At 48.9% G+C, this 20298-nt stretch overlaps 1 protein-coding gene across 2 annotated transcripts in view; it reads left to right on the plus strand.

Moving 5' to 3' along the window:
- The window catches only part of DNASE2B (deoxyribonuclease 2 beta), a 32227-nt gene extending 11929 nt beyond the window's left edge, over positions 1–20298 (plus strand). For both annotated transcript variants that reach the window (XM_073544899.1, XM_073544901.1), the window contains exons 4-6: positions 6866–7027; positions 11673–11870; positions 13067–20298. In XM_073544899.1, coding sequence (XP_073401000.1) covers positions 6866–7027; positions 11673–11870; positions 13067–13404 — 698 coding nt within the window. In that variant the 3' untranslated portion in view covers positions 13405–20298. The remainder of the gene's footprint in view (positions 1–6865; positions 7028–11672; positions 11871–13066) is intronic.

The raw sequence follows: 20298 nt of genomic DNA on the forward strand, positions 1-20298 counted from the left end.
AAATCTAGTGAGAATCCCTCTTGTAACAGGAGCTTCCAGCGCTGAGGCTTCCGTATGACCTGGGATTGGAGTTTTCCTACTGGCCCCGTTGTTGTACACTGTGAACGTTTCGCCCCTGGGGAACATCACGCGGCTTACTCTGCTGTCCACGCAGCGTCCTGCCCTCGTCTGACCCCTGTCGCCATTCCTCAGTGATCACGTCATATAATGCGACCTGAACACGAAGTGCTGAGATTCTTTACCTGCACATCATGAATATTCATCTCTGCTCCAATTATTCATCTTTCTGACCCAGTGGAAAGTTTTCAAGCAGCAAAAGTCAGATTTAGAGAATTGTATCTGGAGAAATAAATTCCATCTGCTATAAAACAAAATCCTGCTGCTCAGTCCAGGCCTGGGGGAGCATCTAGGGGAACGCACACTTGTTGAAGGGTGGACGGTTATTCTGGTCGTCCTGTGTAGCAGAGTGTTTGAGCTCTCCTTCCTCCCAATCACTGAGCTCAGCCGATGTAGAGGGCAGGAGCCGCTGAGCTCAGTGATTGGCTGCAGCGGTGACCAGAGCGGCAGTGCAGACACAGCAGGACCTGAGGAAGAGAAATGGGCTAAAAAGGTTATAATAGGACAACTCCTTTAAATGGAAATATTTTGGACTAGAAGCCATTTATACTGTTGGGATTGGTTCGGCTTTGTTCAGCGTTTGCTTTTACAGGTTCTTTGTTTCCGGCACGTCGTTGGCTGCAGAGTGAACGGAGAATTTGTCGTTATTCTGACTTTTATCTTTCTTTTTCTAAGCTGGTTTATGACCCCATGACAGTTCTGCTGATCTCAGATGTTGTCACACACCTTGAGAAAGTCGGGATGGAGGACACACGTCAGTGTGACGCCATCATGCTGCACTTTACACGCCGACTTGTCTGCTAATTAGAGGCACTGACCACCATTGTCAGAGGACCTATGAGTTGTGTCTACCTTCCTCTCATGGCCCCTCTCTGAAGGTTCCTCTAGAGCCTTACAAGTGTCAGTTCATCTCCTGAACAGATGACTACTCCACCCAGCCTCCTCTTACATGAAATGATGGGCCGAGGAAGGCTATGATCTGTGAAAGCCAGGACTTTGATTATTTCCTTGACGGGACGTCTGGTAAATGTTCGTCCTGCATGGATTGTGAGTAAACAGCGGAGATTCCTCATCTTCATCTCACTGATATCAGGGTGTGAACCATCGCTTGGTTGTTGGCACCTAATGGAGATATAGATGTACATGGCTCCCTCCATTGTGATCCATGGCATGGTTCAAGTAGAGCGAGCCGTCGGACGAGGCGGCACCATCTCTCTTCAGCTTATATGGAGAAGCTTTTGTCAGGAAGGCCGGACTTACCGAAAAAGAAGAAGGAATCAAGATTTCTGGACCAATCACCAACAATCTTAAATGCGCAGACAATACAACATTGATAGTAACAAGCCTAGATGGAATGAAGGACGGATTCCGGAGGGTCAAGATGGAAAGCTCGAGCACGGGACTGCTACTCAACACAAGGAAGACAACGACACTGTCTACTGCCAGGTACGACCGACCGGGACACATCTGAGATGGACGACGATGACCTGGAAGTGGTAAAGTTCTTCAACTTACTCAGATCAATAATCGCTCAAGATGAAGCGACAACACCGGAAGTCAATGGGAGAATAGTTATGGGAAAATCAACAATGAGGTCACCGGACACGGCCCTTAAATCGAGGAACATTTCACTGGTGACAAAGACCCGGCTCGTACATCGTCTGGGCTTCACTGTGGTAACATACGGGTGCGAAACCTGAACGATAAAGAAACAAGACAGAAGAACAATCTACAAAATATGGTGGAGAAGGACGTTATCAATACCATGGATGGCAAGAAGAAGAAATCAAGCCCGACATGTCACTGGAAACAAGGATGACCGAGCCACGACCTGTGGACACATCATACGGAGAGAGCGATCACTGGAGAAGGACATCATGGCGGGGAGAATAGAAGGAACAAGGAGAAGAGGAAGAGCAGCAGCCTGATGGCAGGGAAGACCCTGGTGACCGATCTAGTCTGCACAAGATCCATCTTCCTACAGAGCGCTCATCCACCAAGTCGCCATGGCCCGAAACCGAACCAAAGGCCTTTAAATAATTATATTGTTATCATTTATCTTCTGCGGAGCCTCCATTGCATCTCCAGGCTTTGCTGAGTGAAAGTGTGGACCTAAGTCCAGTGATCCGTTCCTTCCTCAGCTCCAGGGCCTTCGAATGCCGATTCAGATATTCCCGGCTGCCACCTGATGTTTGCATTTAGTCGCCCGCTCTTTACGCCGCACATAGGTGACATCACTACACTTTCTGCATATTAGTCTCTATATGCAGCTGCTTTACAATCTGCGATCGTCATCATTTCTCTCTGGCCGGTGACCGGACGGCGGCTTTCTGCTGCACATTATTGGTCTTTCTATCGTCACAATTTCTCCATAATGCATTTACTGTTGGGGGAGTTCAGGGGATGTTTTGTGTGTAATAAATACTAATTAATTGTCCTATTTATTGCCGTGGTTATTAGTTCTGGATTGTTTGTGTAAGTGTTCATTAAAGAGATTTATGTAGCAAGTAAGAACCAGACGAACAGGATCCGCTACACGGAAGGATCACTGGTCCCAAATCTTGTGGCGCTTCCAGCCCTGAGGCTTCCGTATGACCTGGGATTGGAGTTTTCCTACTGGCCCCGTTGTTGTACACTGTGAACGTTTCGCCCCTGGGGAACATCACGCGGCTTATTCTGCTGTCCACGCAGCGTCCTGCCCTCGTCTGACGCCTGTCGCCATTCCTCAGTGATCACCTCATATAGTGCGACCTGAACACGAAGTGCTGAGATTCTTTACCTGCACATCATGAATATTCATCTCTTCTCTGCTCCAATTATTCATCTTTCTGACCCAGTGGAAAGTTTTCAAGCAGCAAAAGTCAGATTTAGAGAATTGTATCTGGAGAAATAAATTCCATCTGCTATAAAACAAAATCCTGCTGCTCAGTCCAGGCCTGGGGGAGCATCTAGGGGAACACACACTTGTTGAAGGGTGGACGGTTATTCTGGTCGTCCTGTGTAGCAGAGTGTTTGAGCTCTCCTTCCTCCCAATCACTGAGCTCAGCCGATGTAGAGGGCAGGAGCCGCTGAGCTCAGTGATTGGCTGCAGCGGTGACCAGAGCGGCAGTGCAGACACAGCAGGACCTGAGGAAGAGAAATGGGCTAAAAAGGTTATAATAGGACAACTCCTTTAAATGGAAATATTTTGGACTAGAAGCCATTTATACTGTTGGGATTGGTTCGGCTTTGTTCAGCGTTTGCTTTTACAGGTTCTTTGTTTCCGGCACGTCGTTGGCTGCAGAGTGAACGGAGAATTTGTCGTTATTCTGACTTTTATCTTTCTTTTTCTAAGCTGGTTTATGACCCCATGAAAGTTCTGCTGATCTCAGATGTTGTCACACACCTTGAGAAAGTCGGGATGGAGGACACACGTCAGTGTGACGCCATCATGCTGCACTTTACACGCCGACTTGTCTGCTAATTAGAGGCACTGACCACCATTGTCAGAGGACCTATGAGTTGTGTCTACCTTCCTCTCATGGCCCCTCTCTGAAGGTTCCTCTAGAGCCTTACAAGTGTCAGTTCATCTCCTGAACAGATGACTACTCCACCCAGCCTCCTCTTACATGAAATGATGGGCCGAGGAAGGCTATGATCTGTGAAAGCCAGGACTTTGATTATTTCCTTGACGGGACGTCTGGTAAATGTTCGTCCTGCATGGATTGTGAGTAAACAGCGGAGATTCCTCATCTTCATCTCACTGATATCAGGGTGTGAACCATCGCTTGGTTGTTGGCACCTAATGGAGATATAGATGTACATGGCTCCCTCCATTGTGATCCATGGCATGGTTCAAGTAGAGCGAGCCGTCGGACGAGGCGGCACCATCTCTCTTCAGCTTATATGGAGAAGCTTTTGTCAGGAAGGCCGGACTTACCGAAAAAGAAGAAGGAATCAAGATTTCTGGACCAATCACCAACAATCTTAAATGCGCAGACAATACAACATTGATAGTAACAAGCCTAGATGGAATGAAGGACGGATTCCGGAGGGTCAAGATGGAAAGCTCGAGCACGGGACTGCTACTCAACACAAGGAAGACAACGACACTGTCTACTGCCAGGTACGACCGACCGGGACACATCTGAGATGGACGACGATGACCTGGAAGTGGTAAAGTTCTTCAACTTACTCAGATCAATAATCGCTCAAGATGAAGCGACAACACCGGAAGTCAATGGGAGAATAGTTATGGGAAAATCAACAATGAGGTCACCGGACACGGCCCTTAAATCGAGGAACATTTCACTGGTGACAAAGACCCGGCTCGTACATCGTCTGGGCTTCACTGTGGTAACATACGGGTGCGAAACCTGAACGATAAAGAAACAAGACAGAAGAACAATCTACAAAGTATGGTGGAGAAGGACGTTATCAATACCATGGATGGCAAGAAGAAGAAATCAAGCCCGACATGTCACTGGAAACAAGGATGACCGAGCCACGACCTGTGGACACATCATACGGAGAGAGCGATCACTGGAGAAGGACATCATGGCGGGGAGAATAGAAGGAACAAGGAGAAGAGGAAGAGCAGCAGCCTGATGGCAGGGAAGACCCTGGTGACCGATCTAGTCTGCACAAGATCCATCTTCCTACAGAGCGCTCATCCACCAAGTCGCCATGGCCCGAAACCGAACCAAAGGCCTTTAAATAATAATATTGTTATCATTTATCTTCTGCGGAGCCTCCATTGCATCTCCAGGCTTTGCTGAGTGAAAGTGTGGACCTGAGTCCAGTGATCCGTTCCTTCCTCAGCTCCAGGGCCTTCGAATGCCGATTCAGATATTCCCGGCTGCCACCTGATGTTTGCATTTAGTCGCCCGCTCTTTACGCCGCACATAGGTGACATCACTACACTTTCTGCATATTAGTCTCTATATGCAGCTGCTTTACAATCTGCGATCGTCATCATTTCTCTCTGGCCGGTGACTGGACGGCGGCTTTCTGCTGACCTCGATCGCGTGCACATTATTGGTCTTTCTATCGTCACAATTTCTCCATAATGCACTTACTGTTGGGGGAGTTCAGGGGATGTTTTGTATATAATAAATACTAATTAATTGTCCTCTTCTATTTATTGCCGTGGTTATTAGTTCTGGATTGTTTGTGTAAGTGTTCATTAAAGAGATTTATGTAGCAAGTAAGAACCAGACGAACAGGATCCGCTACACGGAAGGATCACTGGTCCCAAATCTTGTGGCGCGTCCAGCGCTGAGGCTTCCGTGTGACCTGGGATTGGAGTTTTCCTACTGGCCCCGTTGTTGTACACTGTGAACGTTTCGCCCCTGGGGAACATCACGCGGCTTATTCTGCTGTCCACGCAGCGTCCTGCCCTCGTCTGACACCTGTCGCCATTCCTCAGTGATCACCTCATATAATGCGACCTGAACACGAAGTGCTGAGATTCTTTACCTGCACATCATGAATATTCATCTCTGCTCCAATTATTCATCTTTCTGACCCAGTGGAAAGTTTTCAAGAAGCAAAAGTCAGATTTAGAGAATTGTATCTGGAGAAATAAATTCCATCTGCTATAAAACAAAATCCTGCTGATCAGTCCAGGCCTGGGGGAGCATCTAGGGGAACACACACTTGTTGAAGGGCGGACGGTTATTCTGGTCGTCCTGTGTAGCAGAGTGTTTGAGCTCTCCTTCCTCCCAATCACTGAGCTCAGCCGATGTAGAGGGCAGGAGCCGCTGAGCTCAGTGATTGGCTGCAGCGGTGACCAGAGCGGCAGTGCAGACACAGCAGGACCTGAGGAAGAGAAATGGGCTAAAAAGATCTAAAACAGGACAACCCCTTTAAATGGAAATATTTTAAGTTAACATTCATTTTAGCCGTTGGGTTTCATTCAGCTTTTTGCAGCGTTCGGCTTTGACAGGTTCTTTGTTTCCTGCGCGTCGTTAGCTGCAGAGTTAACTGAGAATTTGTCAGTGACCTCACTAGTTTGTCTGACTTTTATCTTTCTTTTTATAAACTGCTTTATCACCACATTAAAGTTCTGTTCAACTCCGATGTGGTCTGTTGTTATACATTAGCTGAGAGGAGTTTTAGGAAAACAGGAAAAAACTCCCAGTCAGCTGGAGCTCACTGAAGGATTCTCAGTTAACTAATTCTGCAACCAGTAAAGTTCAGGGAAAAGCCTGTAAGAAAACGGTGCAATATTTTAAAAATGAATTCCAATTGGAAATTTTATTTTAATTATTAGTCGATAATGGCTGCAGCGTACGGCAGAGTAGACGTGTAAACCCTGTGATGGTGGACGTGACTGAGCCGTCCTGGTAGTGGCCACTACGAGGTCATGACCAGGAGTTTATAAGCCACTGCTTCCCCGGATGGGGCGCAGACGGTTAATCAGTAATTCCTGGACTGATGTCCCCTGTGTCCTCCGGGATCTGGGTCACTGGTCCAGCGCTGCACTTTGGACGGATCGGCGGATATTGCTGAAAGCCTGCAGATAATACGGGCATGGATGACAGGTGTGGATTTCCCCATTGAACTTAATGTTAAGTTCTTGTCCGTTTTGCTGGTCCATGGTCTGAGCCCCGCCACGTGCTCCGGACAGGAGCGGCCTCTATCATTAATATGGTTTCCACGTCCTGACAGCAAGCAGAGATGTGGACTCCTGGCAGGACGGGACGCACGGTAACATTGCTCATAAATCCCGCAGACAACTTCACGGCAGCTTTTCCTTTTCTTTCAGGAGCGCTGCTCTTTGACAGATCTCAGGGGTTTTGGCTCGTTCACTCGGTTCCACATTTCCCCCCATTTCCAGAAGACGGCTTCGGATATCCTAATACCGGCAGACGCTACGGACAGGCCGCCCTGTGTGTGACATACAAGTACGAGCAGTTCAAGCAGATTGGTGAGTGTTCGTCTTCTGGTACTCAGGCCTTTCCTATATAAAATGTAGCAAATATCACTTTTAAGAACAGCGCCTCTCATAGCCACAGGATCTGTCTGGTATTGCAACCGAGCCAGGTGTAATTGGGGCTGCAATACTTGAGACCATGGTCCTGGGGGGCAGCACATGAGGGGAACCATATGTCAGTATCATCTGGGCGTAAAGGACCTGGACAGCAGCCTTTAGAGCAATCTAACAAGGGGCATACATTAAACTTTGGGGGCCACAGAGCAAAGGTCTGAATAGGCCCCGGACCGCCATGACGGCTGTTCATAGGGTTCCCAGGTTCCTTTATGCCAGCGAACCACTTAGAGGCCACGGTCACTGTTCACCACAGTATCTGGGTGTATTATTAGTGAGTGGGCCGGACTGGTCGGTATTGGGCTCCCCTGACTCATTGGCCCGCTGTGCGGTCTGCTGCCATTGGCGGCCCACCACTGGGCATGTGGTGCTATATGGGGAGGATATGGCGGTATTGTCTAGGACAGCAGCTTTCAACACAAAACCTAATTCACAGGAAATCCTAAAAAATGTCTCCTCTCCAGGGAAACCCCTGATGCCTCCCTCATAGACGCTCGGTGTGGTGACTTCGCTTTTGCCATTTTTATCCGGTGCATTAATTTGGGTCACATGATCTAATGGTTGTAAATCATCCATCGGAGGCTGAAATCAGTTTCCCAAGGGCGAATCCTCCAAAATGCACAATAGCAATCTGCTCTGATTTTTGTGGGGTTTTCAGCAGTTTTTTCTCTGTTTTTGCTGCAGATTTGATGCCGTCTTTATGAATGAACTTTTAGCGCAGAAATACTTGGATCCTGCACTTGAAATATGATTGCATTTTTTAGGCTCCCATAGAGGCCTCCAGGGAAAAAATGGACCATAAAATACATGTCCTTCTCTAACCGCGCACAGGGCATCCACTGTGATGACTTGTTAGGCTGGAGTCGCACACAAGGTAGAAAAATACGGACCGTATTTTACGTCCGTAATATGCATAAATGGTCCCTAAATAGTGCTCCGTATGTCATCCGTTGTCAGGGTGTGGCCGCATATTTTTCTCATGTAAGCATCCGTATGTAATCCGTATGGCATCCGTATACCATTTTTTTCTCGCAGGCTTGCAAAACGGACATATAATGGAGCCCAATGACAGGTTTTCAAATCCAAACGAAAGAATAGATCTAGACACATAGAATACATATATATATATATATATATATATATATTTATATTTCACAGAGTTCTACATAGCAGAATAGCCGCTAATTCAATTGCCGGCTTCTGTCAAATCATTCCCCAACCCGACATGAAATGACACATGGTTTACATTCAGTAAATCATTTTATTTCATGTTTTTTTTTATATGTCCCTGACTAATAATTAGATGAGTGTTTGTGTGCAAAATTTGGGAGGTGTAGGTGTTAATTTAAGGGGTTAATTTGTTGTCAAAAAAGGCATGTGCTCCTGCTGTAATTTGTCAACCAGAGAGGTAAAGCAGGTGAGTGAGGGCAGATTTTAATAGCCATGAGAGAGACCATTGTTTTTGCCCCCCCCCCCCACTACAAAAATCTGCCCCCAGACACCCCAGAAATGGCGCATCTATAAGATGTGCCAATTCTGGCACTTATCCTCTCTATTCCCATTGCCCTGTAGGGGTGGCGAATGGGTTAATATAACAAAGGGTTAATGTCACCGTTCGATCGTAAGGTGACATTAAGCCGATTAATAATGGAGAGGTGTCAATAAGACACCGATCCATTATTAACCCTATACTAAGAAAGAGTTAAAAAACACACACAGACATTAATTACAAAGTCTTTTAATGAAATAAATACACCAAGTTTTTGACAAATTTTTATTAGTCTGGTAATCCAAAATAAAACCATGACCTGCAATAAAAATAACATAAAAAATCACCAATATCCTTAACTCTCTGCTGTTCAGTCATGTCCCACGCTGCAATCCATCAGAAGGGGTTAAATAGTTTACAATGCGGAGCGGTGCTAATGCGACCAGCCTCACTGTAATCTGCTACAAAATGAATTGATTCAGCTCTGCGCAGCCTCAATGGCTGCCTGTAGATGATCTAATTACCGTAGGAAAGTTTCTGACTTTTTCCCACGTTTATTAGTTCATTCACAGATCAGCCGGGGACTCCCCACAGCCTCAGTGATGTCAGCGGGAGTCCCCGGCTGATCTGTGAATGAACTAATGACCGTGGGAAAAAAGTCAGAAACTTTCCCACGGTAATTAGATCATCTATAGGCAGCCATTGAGGCTGCGCAGAGCTGAATCAATTCATTTTGTAGTAGATTACAGTGAGGCTGGTCGCATTAGCACTGGTCCTCATTGTAAACTATTTAACCCCTTCTGATGGATTGCAGCATGGGACATGACTGAACAGCGGAGAGGTAAGGATATTGGTGATTTTTTATGTTACTTTTCTTGCAGGTCATGGTTTTATTTTGGATTACCAGACTAATAAAAATTTGTCAAAAACTTGGTGTATTTATTTCATTAAGGCTATGTGCACACGTAGCGTTTTAAAACGCTTACTAAAAACCGGACTCCTTCCCAGAAATCGCGCGTTTTTTTCCGCGCAATTTCACCGCGATTTTACCGCGATTATGATCGCGATTTTGCCGCGATTTTCGCGTGCGATATTCAAGCACTTTCCAAGCGATTTGAAGCATCGCTTGGAAAGTGATTGACAGGTTGGTCACACTCGTCAAACATAGTGTTTGACGAGTGTGACCAGGTTTTTACTATTGAGGCCGCCTATGCGGCATCAATAGTAAAAGATAGAATGTTAAAATGCTAAAAAAAAAAAATAAAAAAAAAATCAGGGTATATTTACCTTCCGGCGTCCCGCGCTGCATTCCCGGGCCTCAGCGTTCCCAGTAATGCCTTGCGAGACCTGTGATGAGATAGTCTCGCGTTGCTATAGCGATCTCGCGAGACCGCTAGAGTCACGCGAGACTACGTCATTACAGGGCCTTGCCGCAAGGTATTACTGGGAACGCTGAGGCCCGGGAATGCAGCGCGGGACGCCGGAAGGTAAATATACCCCGATTTTTTATTTTTTATTCTTTTTTTACAGGGGTATGGTACCCAGGGCCTGGAGGACAGTCTCCTCTCCTCCACACCGTGGGTACCAACCGCACATGAGACGCTTAACTTCCCGCATGGTGGGCATAGCCACATGCGGGAAGTAAGTGATTCTCATGCATTCCTATGGGTGCGGAATCGCGGCAATTCTTTGCGATTCCGCACAAAGAATGAGCATGCTGCGATTTTTTCCGCGATGCGATTCCGCCGCGGAAAAAAGCGCAGCATTAGCACAGCATGTGCGGAATGCCATAGGAATGCATGGGGGGCGTTCTGTACACGATTTTTAAGCGTTTTCGCGCCGAAAATCGCGGCAAAAACGCTTAAAAATCGCTACGTGGGCACACAGCCTAAAAGACTTTTTAATTAATGTAGGTGTGTGGTTTTTAATCCTTTCTTAGAATAGGGTTAATAATGGATCGGTGTCTTATTGACACCTCTCCATTATTAATCGGCTTAATGTCACCTTACAATCGAACGGTGACATTAACCCTTTGTTATATTAACCCATTCGCCACCCCTACAGGGCAATGGGAATAGAGAGGATAAGTGCCAGAATTGGCACATCTTATAGATGCGCCATTTCTGGGGTGTCTGGGGGCAGATTTTTGTAGCCGGGGGGGGCCAAAAACAATGGTCCCTCTCATGGCTATTAAAATCTGCCCTCACTCACCTGCTTTACCTCTCTGGTTGACAAATTACAGCGGGAGCCCACGCATTTTTTTTACAACGAATTAACACCTACACCTCCCAAATTTTGCACACAAACCCTCATCTAATTATTAGTCAGGGACATATAAAAAAAACATGAAATTAAATGGTTTACTGTATGTAACCATGTGTCATTTCATGTCGGGTTGGGGAATGATTTGACAGAAGCCGGCAATTGAATTAGCGGCTATTCTGCTATGAAGAACTCTGTGAAATATAAATATATATATATATATATATATATTCTATGTGTATATATCTATTCTTTCGTTTCTTTATTAAACCTGTCAGTGTGATTTTACTGTATCGCACACTGAATTGCCGGCTTTTCTAAAGGACACCGGGTGCGTATTTCTCGCAAGTCACATGTGTGGTCCGTGTGTAATGCGTATTTTTAGCGCACCCATAGACTTGCATTGGCGTACTACGGTCGAAATACCCTGAAAATCACAGCATGCTGTGATTGGCACGGACCGTAGAAAATACGCGAGAAAAATACTGCTGATGGGAGCTGCCCCATAGAGAATCATTGGTCCGTGTGCATTGTTTTTTTTTTATCGCCTCTCACTCGTCCATATTCCTCTCTAGTGTGACGCCGGCCTTACGGGCAGATTTCTGCACATAAAAACGCTGCAGAAAATTCCACTCAGTGGGAACATGGTCTGAATGTGATTGTCTGCAGCGGGAGCTGAGCCGCCCTCGGGGGACCCTGGGTGGGAGGAACCAGCCTGGCGGAGTTGAAAACCTCATCCATAACTAACGTTCTGTCTTCTCTTCGATATAACAGCCGCCCAGTTATTGTACTACAACCCAAATGTGTACAACTGCTCCGTCCCCGACGCCTATCACAGCGACCTGTGGGGCTTGGACAGAATTTGTCAAGATTTGCAGTTCCCCTGGATAGAGGCGACGAGGCTCGCTGTCCTGGAATCGGCCCAAGGAGAATCTTTTCTGAACTTTGCAAAATCCAGATACTTTCATGACGGTAAATCCATCTATTGTCACTTTTTTTCCTTCTAGTAAACGTTTGTTTTTTAGTCCTTTTTATGTTTATGTCTCTTCACGCTGTTTTCAGTCTTCGTCCTTTTTCAGGTTTGCAGTGTGGGATTGGCGCTGGTTATCCAAATTCATTATTGGCAACATTTTTTTGAAATGTCACAAAATATTTGCACAATGTGACGGCGATCTCAGGGAAGTACGATGGGGAATTCATACCGGGGATAACCACGGCGTGCTCTTGATTAATATATTGCCGCCATCTCTGCCCTGGAGCCGTCCGCCGGGCTGCGGAGATCTGCACTACAACGCTCTGCGATTTCCAGTGTCAATTAGATTTATCCGCTTTTTGCCCGGCCGTGAGAGGTAGAAAGTCACAAATGATGGTGTGATTACGCAGTGCGCCATCATTCCTCACCTTGTATAATAGTATTTTTTTATTCCTATAGCGCCATATACTGCAGCACTATAACAGAAGTCAGATGCTGAAAATGATAAATTCCCCTGAATATCTGGATAGCGCTGACATCTTACTCTCCTATCAGCCATTATGAACCATTTTTGATAAATTTTGCAACGTCCACCAGCAAAGACCGAAAAACCACAACATCTGTACATTAGTGTCTGACGATGCAGCAAACGCAGAAGCTGAAAGGGGGAATATTGGAAATGGTCGGTGAATTGGGAACAAACAGCCTGAAACCAGCAGTGAAATAATCCGGATAGTCCAGCGCTTGTGATGACGCCATCTTCTCTGCTTCCCCCTGACGTTGGAGGAGAACCTGCAGCTACAGAACATGCAGTGCGGGCAGCAGATGATTGGATTAATTTGTGGCTTTGCAGAGAAGGATTTAGTGTTACCTTGTAATTCTTCATCAGTCTGAGTTTAGGAGTCCAGTGGGCGGGCCTACTCACTGACACCTATCGCTATACATATTTTCACAAGGTCCACCCACTGGACTCCTAAGACCCAAGTAAACAGGAATTTAAATAAAATGCAATTTATTCTAAATCTTTTCCTTCAAGCCTATATTTCAATCAGCTCCAGCTGTATAACCCGCAGCTGTAGATCAGACACCACGTTCCCTTTTAGGTCCCTTGTCCATCCCCATTTTCGGACATGACATGGCTTTTATACCACTGCTTATAAACAGGCCTTTTTCTTGTATACTTTTTCTCCGACAGATATCTTCACCGCCTGGATGGCTCAGAAACTGCAGACGGATTTATTAGCAGAAACATGGCAGCCAACGGGAATAGAGGTCCTGTCTAACTGCACGCTGCCCCGGCACGTCTACACCATCAAGAGAATCAGAGTCGCCAACCATTCCTTCTACTCCCGCCAAGATCACTCCAAATGGTGCGTCTCCAGGCCCAGCGCAGACACGTGGACGTGTATCGGAGACCTGAACCGATACGCTGAGCAGATATGGAGGAGTGGAGGCTTCGTCTGCACCCAAAACAAGCTCATTTACGCTGCATTCAGCAGCATTGTGGCGTACTACAGCGACTGCGGAAAATAAGTCCTAGCGGGAAATCAGGAGAACGGTTCACCCTGTGTGACTGTATAATCAGTACCCCGCTACTTCTCGGCATAGACGGCTGTGCGTGCTCATCCTCTTCTGGTGGACCCGGGCCGTGCGTGCTAATCCTCTTCTGGTGGACCCGGGCTGTGCGTGCTCATCCTCTTCTGGTGGACCTGGGCGTCCATGCACCAGGCCCAGTAATGCTGGAGAACTGTGCAGTATGCCCAGATGTGGCGTCCTCCAGCATCTACGTCTGAGAACATCTGGTGACCTGGAGAGGCTGCACCACGGCCATCAGCGGCAGCAGCAGCTTCATTAGGCCAGGGTCACACACGGCATATTTGGGGCAGATTTTCGGCACATAAAATCTGCAGCATTTTTACATGACGCAGCAACGTGCATGAGTTTGATCTTGGGGTTTGTGCACACGTTTAGTATTTGAAGCAGATTTTTCTACTGAAACATGGATTTTTGTGAGTACTCACCGTAAAATCCTTTTCTCTGAGATGCTCATTGGGGGACACAGAGACTGTGGGTGTGTGCTACTGCCGTCTGGAGGCCGACACTAAGTATACAAAAAACAAGTTAGCTCCTCCTCCGCCGCATACACCCTCGCCCCGATAGCGGGCGGAAACCAGTTTAGTGCAAAAGCAGTAGGAGGACATAACAATAAATTAGCCTTAACGCAGAAAACTATATGTCTGAAAAAGGACCACCCTACATTAAATAAGGAATTATACTAATTAAATAAACAAGAGCCAACTGGCTATCAGGGTGGGTGCTGTGTCCCCCAATGAGCGTCTCGGAGAAAAGGATTTTACGGTGAGTACTCACAAAAATCCATGTTTCTCCTTCGTCTCATTGGGGGACACAGAGACTGTGGGACGTCCTAAAGCAGTCCCTGGGTGGGAGCAACTCACCAATCCACACCGCATGCCCACCTGTTTAAAGGTGTGCCACCGCTGCCTGGAGAATTTTCCTACCCAGGCTCGCATCCAACGAAGCCTGAGTATGCACACTGTAATGCTTAGAGAACGTGTGCAGGCTTGACCAAGTTGCCGCCTTGCATACCTGCTCTGCCGAAGCCTGATGCCGAAGCGCCCAAGAGGCGCCGACTGCCCGAGTCGAGTGCACCCTTATTCCAGCTGGAACCGGCGCGCCTCTAATACGGTAAGCCTCCTGAATAGTCAGGCGAATCCATCTGGCTATGGTCGACCGTGAGGCTGCGAGCCCCTTCCTGCGCCCTTCGGGGATCACAAACAACGAATCTGTCTGGCGAAAAGGTGCTGTCCTCGACACATACATTCTGAGGGCCCTTACTAGGTCCAGCGTGTGGAGCGCCTTCTCCACTCTGTGTACCGGGGCTGGACAAAACGAAGGCAAAACAATGTCCTCATTAATATGGAACGAGGACACAACCTTCGGCAGAAACGGCGGCGGTGGTCTCAGGACTACCTTATCCTTAAAAAAGGTCAGAAACGGCGCTCTACAGGATAGGACTGCCAATTCCGAGACCCGCCTAATAGAGGTTATGGCTACCAAAAACACGACCTTCCTGGTAAGGTATGGCAATTCGACTTCCTGCAACGGCTCAAAAGGAGCTTCCTGCAGGACACCCAGAACCAAATTAAGGTCCCAGGCGTCTAAGGGAGCCCTAAAGGGGGGCACCAAATGCGAGACCCCCTGAATGAATGTCTTGACCTGCATATTGGTAGCGATCTTTCGCTGGAAAAGGACAGACAAGGCCGATATCTGTCTCCTCAGGGAACTCGGGGCCAAACCTGCGTCCAGGCCTGACTGCAGAAAAGCCAGAATTTTGGGAACCGAGAAGGACAAAGGCGCAACCCCGTGCTCTCGACACCAGAGAAAGAAAACCTTCCACGTGTTATGATAGACCCTCGCTGAGGCCGGCTTCCGGGCGCTAACCATCGTGGCCACCACCTCAGGCCCAAACCCCGCCTGGGTCAGAACCCAGGATTCAACGGCCATGCCGTCAAACACAGGGCCCCTAAGTTCGGGTGGTAGATCGGCCCCTGGGACAGTAAGTCTGGCCGTTCCGGTAGACGCCATGGCACGTCTGCGAGGAGCTGTACTAGATCCGCGTACCAAGCTCGACGGGGCCGGTCTGGAGCCAGCAGAATTGCCGGAACCCTCTCTATCTTGATCTTCCTGATTACCCTCGGGAGAAGAGGCAGAGGAGGAAACAGGTATGGGAGACAAAACTGGCTCCATGGAAGAACCAACGCATCCGCTGCAATTGCTCGCGGGTCCTGAGACCGGGCAACAAACCTGCCCACCTTGGCGTTCTCCCTGGAGGCCATCAGATCCACGTCCGGAGTCCCACACCGTTGGCAAATCTGCTGGAAGACCTCGGGGTGCAGGGACCATTCCCTGGCCACGACCCCCTGCCGACTCAGGAAATCGGCTGCCCAATTTTCCACGCCTGGTATATGAACCGCTGAGATTACTGAGTGGTGCCTCTCGGCCCAACGGAGTACCTGTTCTATCTCGCGCATGGCTGCCCTGCTGCGTGTGCCTCCCTGGTGATTCACGTACGCCACGCCGTGGCGTCTGACTGGACCCTGACTGGGCGACCCACTAGCCAGTGCTGAAAATGCTGCAACGCCAACCGCACTGCTCGAATCTCCAACAAGTTGATCGGCAGAAGAGTCTCCTGGGGAGACCACTGCCCCTGTGCTGTGTGATGACGAAACACTGCTCCCCAATCGAAAAGACTCGTGTCGGTCGTGACCACCAACCATTGATCTGGAGGAAAGGGTTTCCCCTGAAGGAGAGAGGAGTCGCGCGTCCACCATTGAAGTGCCCGCCGGACCTGAAGGGACAACCTGCACTGATGATCCAGGGAGAACGGACTCCTGTCCCATGCTGCTAAAAGAGCATGCTGCAGGGGGCGAAGATGAAACTGCACAAACGGAATTGCTTCTATTGCTGCTACCATCCTCCCTAGAACCCTCATCCCAAATCGAATCGTGTGAGGGCCTGGTTGCTGAAGACTCCGAACTCCCTGCCGGAGCGCCTGGGCCTTGTCTTGAGGGAGAATTACCAACCCTTGGGAAGTGTCGAAAATCATCCCTAGGAATGGAATCCTCTGAGCCGGGGTAAGAGATGACTTCTTCCCATTGACTAACCATCCCAGGCGGGATAGAGTATCCAGCGTGATGCTGACATTCTCCTCGCATGCTTGAAAGGATGGCCCCTTCACTAAAAGGTCGTCCAAGTATGGCAGCACTACTATGCCCCGAGAATGAAGAATGGCCATAACGACCGCCATCACCTTCGTGAATACCCTGGGTGCCGTGGCCAACCCGAACGGCAGAGCCACAAACTGGAAATGCCGGCCATTGATCGCAAAACGAAGGAACTTCTGATGCGGGGGAAAAATAGGGATGTGCAGGTAGGCATCCTGAACATCGATTGAGGCCAAATACGCTCCCTGCTCCATGGCCGATATCACTGACCGGAGGGATTCCATCCTAAAGTGCCTGACTCTGATGAACCTGTTTAGGAGCTTTAGGTCCAAAACCGGTCTTACTGTTCCATCCTTCTTGGGGACCGCGAACAGGTTGGAATAAAATCCTTGGGCCTCTTCGCCCTCTGGTACCGGGACAATAACCCTGTTGCACAGAAGAATCCTGATGGCACCTAGCCTCTGCCCGGGTTTCCGATTTGGGAAGCCGGGAATGAAAAAATCTCTTTGGAGGGTGTCCGATAAACTCTATCTTGTACCCAAATGACACCAATTCCGCCACCCATGCGTCGTGTGCCACCTTGACCCAGACATGGCGGAACCTGAGCAGACGACCGCCTACTCTGCTGTCCTCGGGTACCTGATGCCTCAAGTCATTTTGCTGGGGGCCTTTGGGACCTAGCTCCCCTTGACCTGGGTGGACGGCCCCGCATCCTCCCCAGCGGGTTGGCTCTATACGTGACCTGGCGCTCTCTGTCTTGGTTGTGACGAGCTGGGGCAGTAGAACCGGCCGCTGTTGCCCATCCTGGGGCGCGAAATGCTCGAAAGCGCGCCTGCGGTTGACGAAAGGGCGGTCTACTCTTCTGCTGTGGGAGAAAGCTACTCTTTCCCCCTGTGGCATCTGAAATAAGCTTGTCTAGCTTCTCTCCAAAAAGCCGATTACCCTGATATGGCAGGGACATTAACGATTTTTTAGAAATCGAATCAGCCCGCCATAGCCTTAGCCACAAGGCTCTCCTAATGGCGATAGCGTTTGCTGCCGCTAGCGCCGCACAATTAGCCGCATCCAAGGATGGATTAATTAGATAGTCACTTGCCATCGCGATCTGATTTGCTATCTCAGACACCTCTACCGGCAAGTCTCTGTCTTGCAGGACTCTATTCAACGATTCTGACCACGACATCATGGCCTTGGCCACCCATGTTGCTGCGAATGAAGGCAAAAGCGCTGATCCCGATGCCTCATACACCGAGCGGGCTAAACCTTCTATGAGCCGATCCGTGGGGTCCTTAATGGAAGAACCACTAGGCACCGACAACAACGATCTTGAGGCCAGGCGTGACACTGGGGGATCCACAATCGGAGATTCCGCCCAACTTTTACAGAACTCTGGTGCAAACGGGTACCTCGTCTCTAGCGTTTTTTGTACTGAAAAACGCTTGTCTGGGCGTTCCCTGTGCCGCTGCACCGTGTCCTCGAATTCTGGATGAGTGCTAAACACCCTATGTGGGCGCCTGGCCTTCTTAAAAGATATCTTATGCCCTGTGGTCAGGGAGACATCCTCCTCAATACCGAGAGTTTGATTGACGACCTCAATGAGACTGTCTACCGTGTCCCGACACCCGGGGGTATCCAGATCCAAGGATTCCTGCCTGTCCTCATACGAACTTTGCTCGCTCCCAGACAATGGTGACGGTGAGCGAGACGCCGCACTCACGGATGCCGAAGCACCGGAGGGGCCCGGAGACGCCCTATGGGCTCTTTCCCTGTACGTCTCCTTAGAGAGGGTGCGGCCCCTGCAGGCCGGCGGATCATGTGAGGTGGATGAACCTTCCCAAACCGGTGAGCCGTTGTCTCTACCCCTATCTGGGGCCTGAAGGGTCTCGATCGCCTTCGTAAGTGAAGCCATAGACCGAGACAGTGATAAGGCCCATTCCGGGGGATCCGACCCCCTGGGCTCCGTTGGAGGGGAGGGCTCCTGGGCGCGTTCGGAACTACAGGCCTCACATATTTTAATAGTCTGCGCTCGCGTGAACACAGACCCACAGGAAACGCATGCGGTATAAAGGAAAGTGTGTTTCTTCCCCTTTCCAGACATACTTGCGGAAAAAAACGGCCAGAAATTTTTTTTTTTTTTTTTTTATATCCTACAGGGGGGGTATGAGGAGAAGGAGAACAACCTTCCCTAGTGTGGCCAAGACGGGGTCGCACTTACCCGGGCTCTTGCTGTCTCCCCGTGCTCCTGCTGCTGCTCCCAGCTGCTGGTCTCCCTGGGTAGGCTGCGATGCTTCCTGACCGCGGCCTACCCCATCCTGAAGCCGGGGCCTCTATTTTATCCAGCGCCCGCCCAGTACCCGGGGGCGGCGCTGGATCTGACGTCGCGTCGGGGGGCGGGCGCCGGATCTGACATCACGTTGGGGCGGGCGCCGTATCTGACGTCACGTTGGGGGGCGGACCCTCCCCCCGCGGCCTAGGCCGAAGCCGCGGGCTAAATTTAGGCACCGCCCACCCGACGGCGCCGGGGGGCGGGCCTCCCCCGCGGCCTAGGCCGAAGCCGCGGGCTAAATTTGAGCCCCGCCCGCCGGAGCTCTGCGCCCTATATTGGCGCCTCACCTACCCCGCGCGCTCCTTCCCCAGCCTGGCCACTGCACCGCCGAGGATCTGCCCTCCTGCTCTGCCCGCAGGCAGGAGAGGGGAGCCGGCTCCAGCATATGGAGTGTTAGCAAGAAAATGTTTAAAAAAAAAAATAGTCTGGACTGGAGAGACCCAGACTGCATGTGCCTCCATCAGACACTAAGCAAAAAACTGGTTTCCGCCCGCTATCGGGGCGAGGGTGTATGCGGCGGAGGAGGAGCTAACTTGTTTTTTGTATACTTAGTGTCGGCCTCCAGACGGCAGTAGCACACACCCACAGTCTCTGTGTCCCCCAATGAGACGAAGGAGAAATAACTACAAAACACTGTATAAGATCTGCGAGTTTTTGGGTAATTTTTTTGTGTATTATTATGTGCGTTTCTTCCCTATACATCTGAATGGCAGCAAAGCACTGAAATAACATGCTGCAGATCAGAAAAAAAAACACTTTGATGGTTTAAATCTTAAAAAAAAGGCAGCATGTGCTGGAGATTTTAGAAATCTCACTTAGTTTGCTGGTAATGTAAAAGGCTGTTTTTTTTTTCCCTGCTGCAAAACGTGCTGAAAGAAATGCAATGTGTGTACAAGCCCTAAGAGTGGAAAATATTGATGGATTTTAGATGCAGAAATACTGTGACATCAGTTCAGAATCTGCGCATAAAATCTGCACCAAGTGCACAACCTGTGAGTCAGGCCTCAATCATCCAACCTACTGAGCAGAGATGCCAGTTACATACCTGACAGTAGGATTTCATAACCCTCCGGACAGAAGCCGCACAGTATTCATAAGACTCATGGGGGCAAATCCGCAGCATGGCCTTAATGGCTGCCGGGGCAGAGACCGTCTGGGACTATAGCAGCACATGCCGGAAGTGAGCACTGCCGCAAAGTTATCATTAGAGCTGAGGAGAGGAAAAATGATTATAATATTTGAATTTGACCTCATGCAACAGATGGATTTTTAAGATAAAAATGTACAGATAAAACAATTGGTTATATGGTATTATCTGCCATAAACGTAGCAGTAATATCAGCTGCCCCAATGTGA

The sequence above is a fragment of the Dendrobates tinctorius genome, unplaced genomic scaffold (genome assembly GCF_039654945.1).
Source record: "Dendrobates tinctorius isolate UK_male_01 unplaced genomic scaffold, ASM3965494v1 ptg000138l, whole genome shotgun sequence".
Taxonomy (NCBI): Eukaryota; Metazoa; Chordata; class Amphibia; order Anura; family Dendrobatidae; genus Dendrobates; species Dendrobates tinctorius.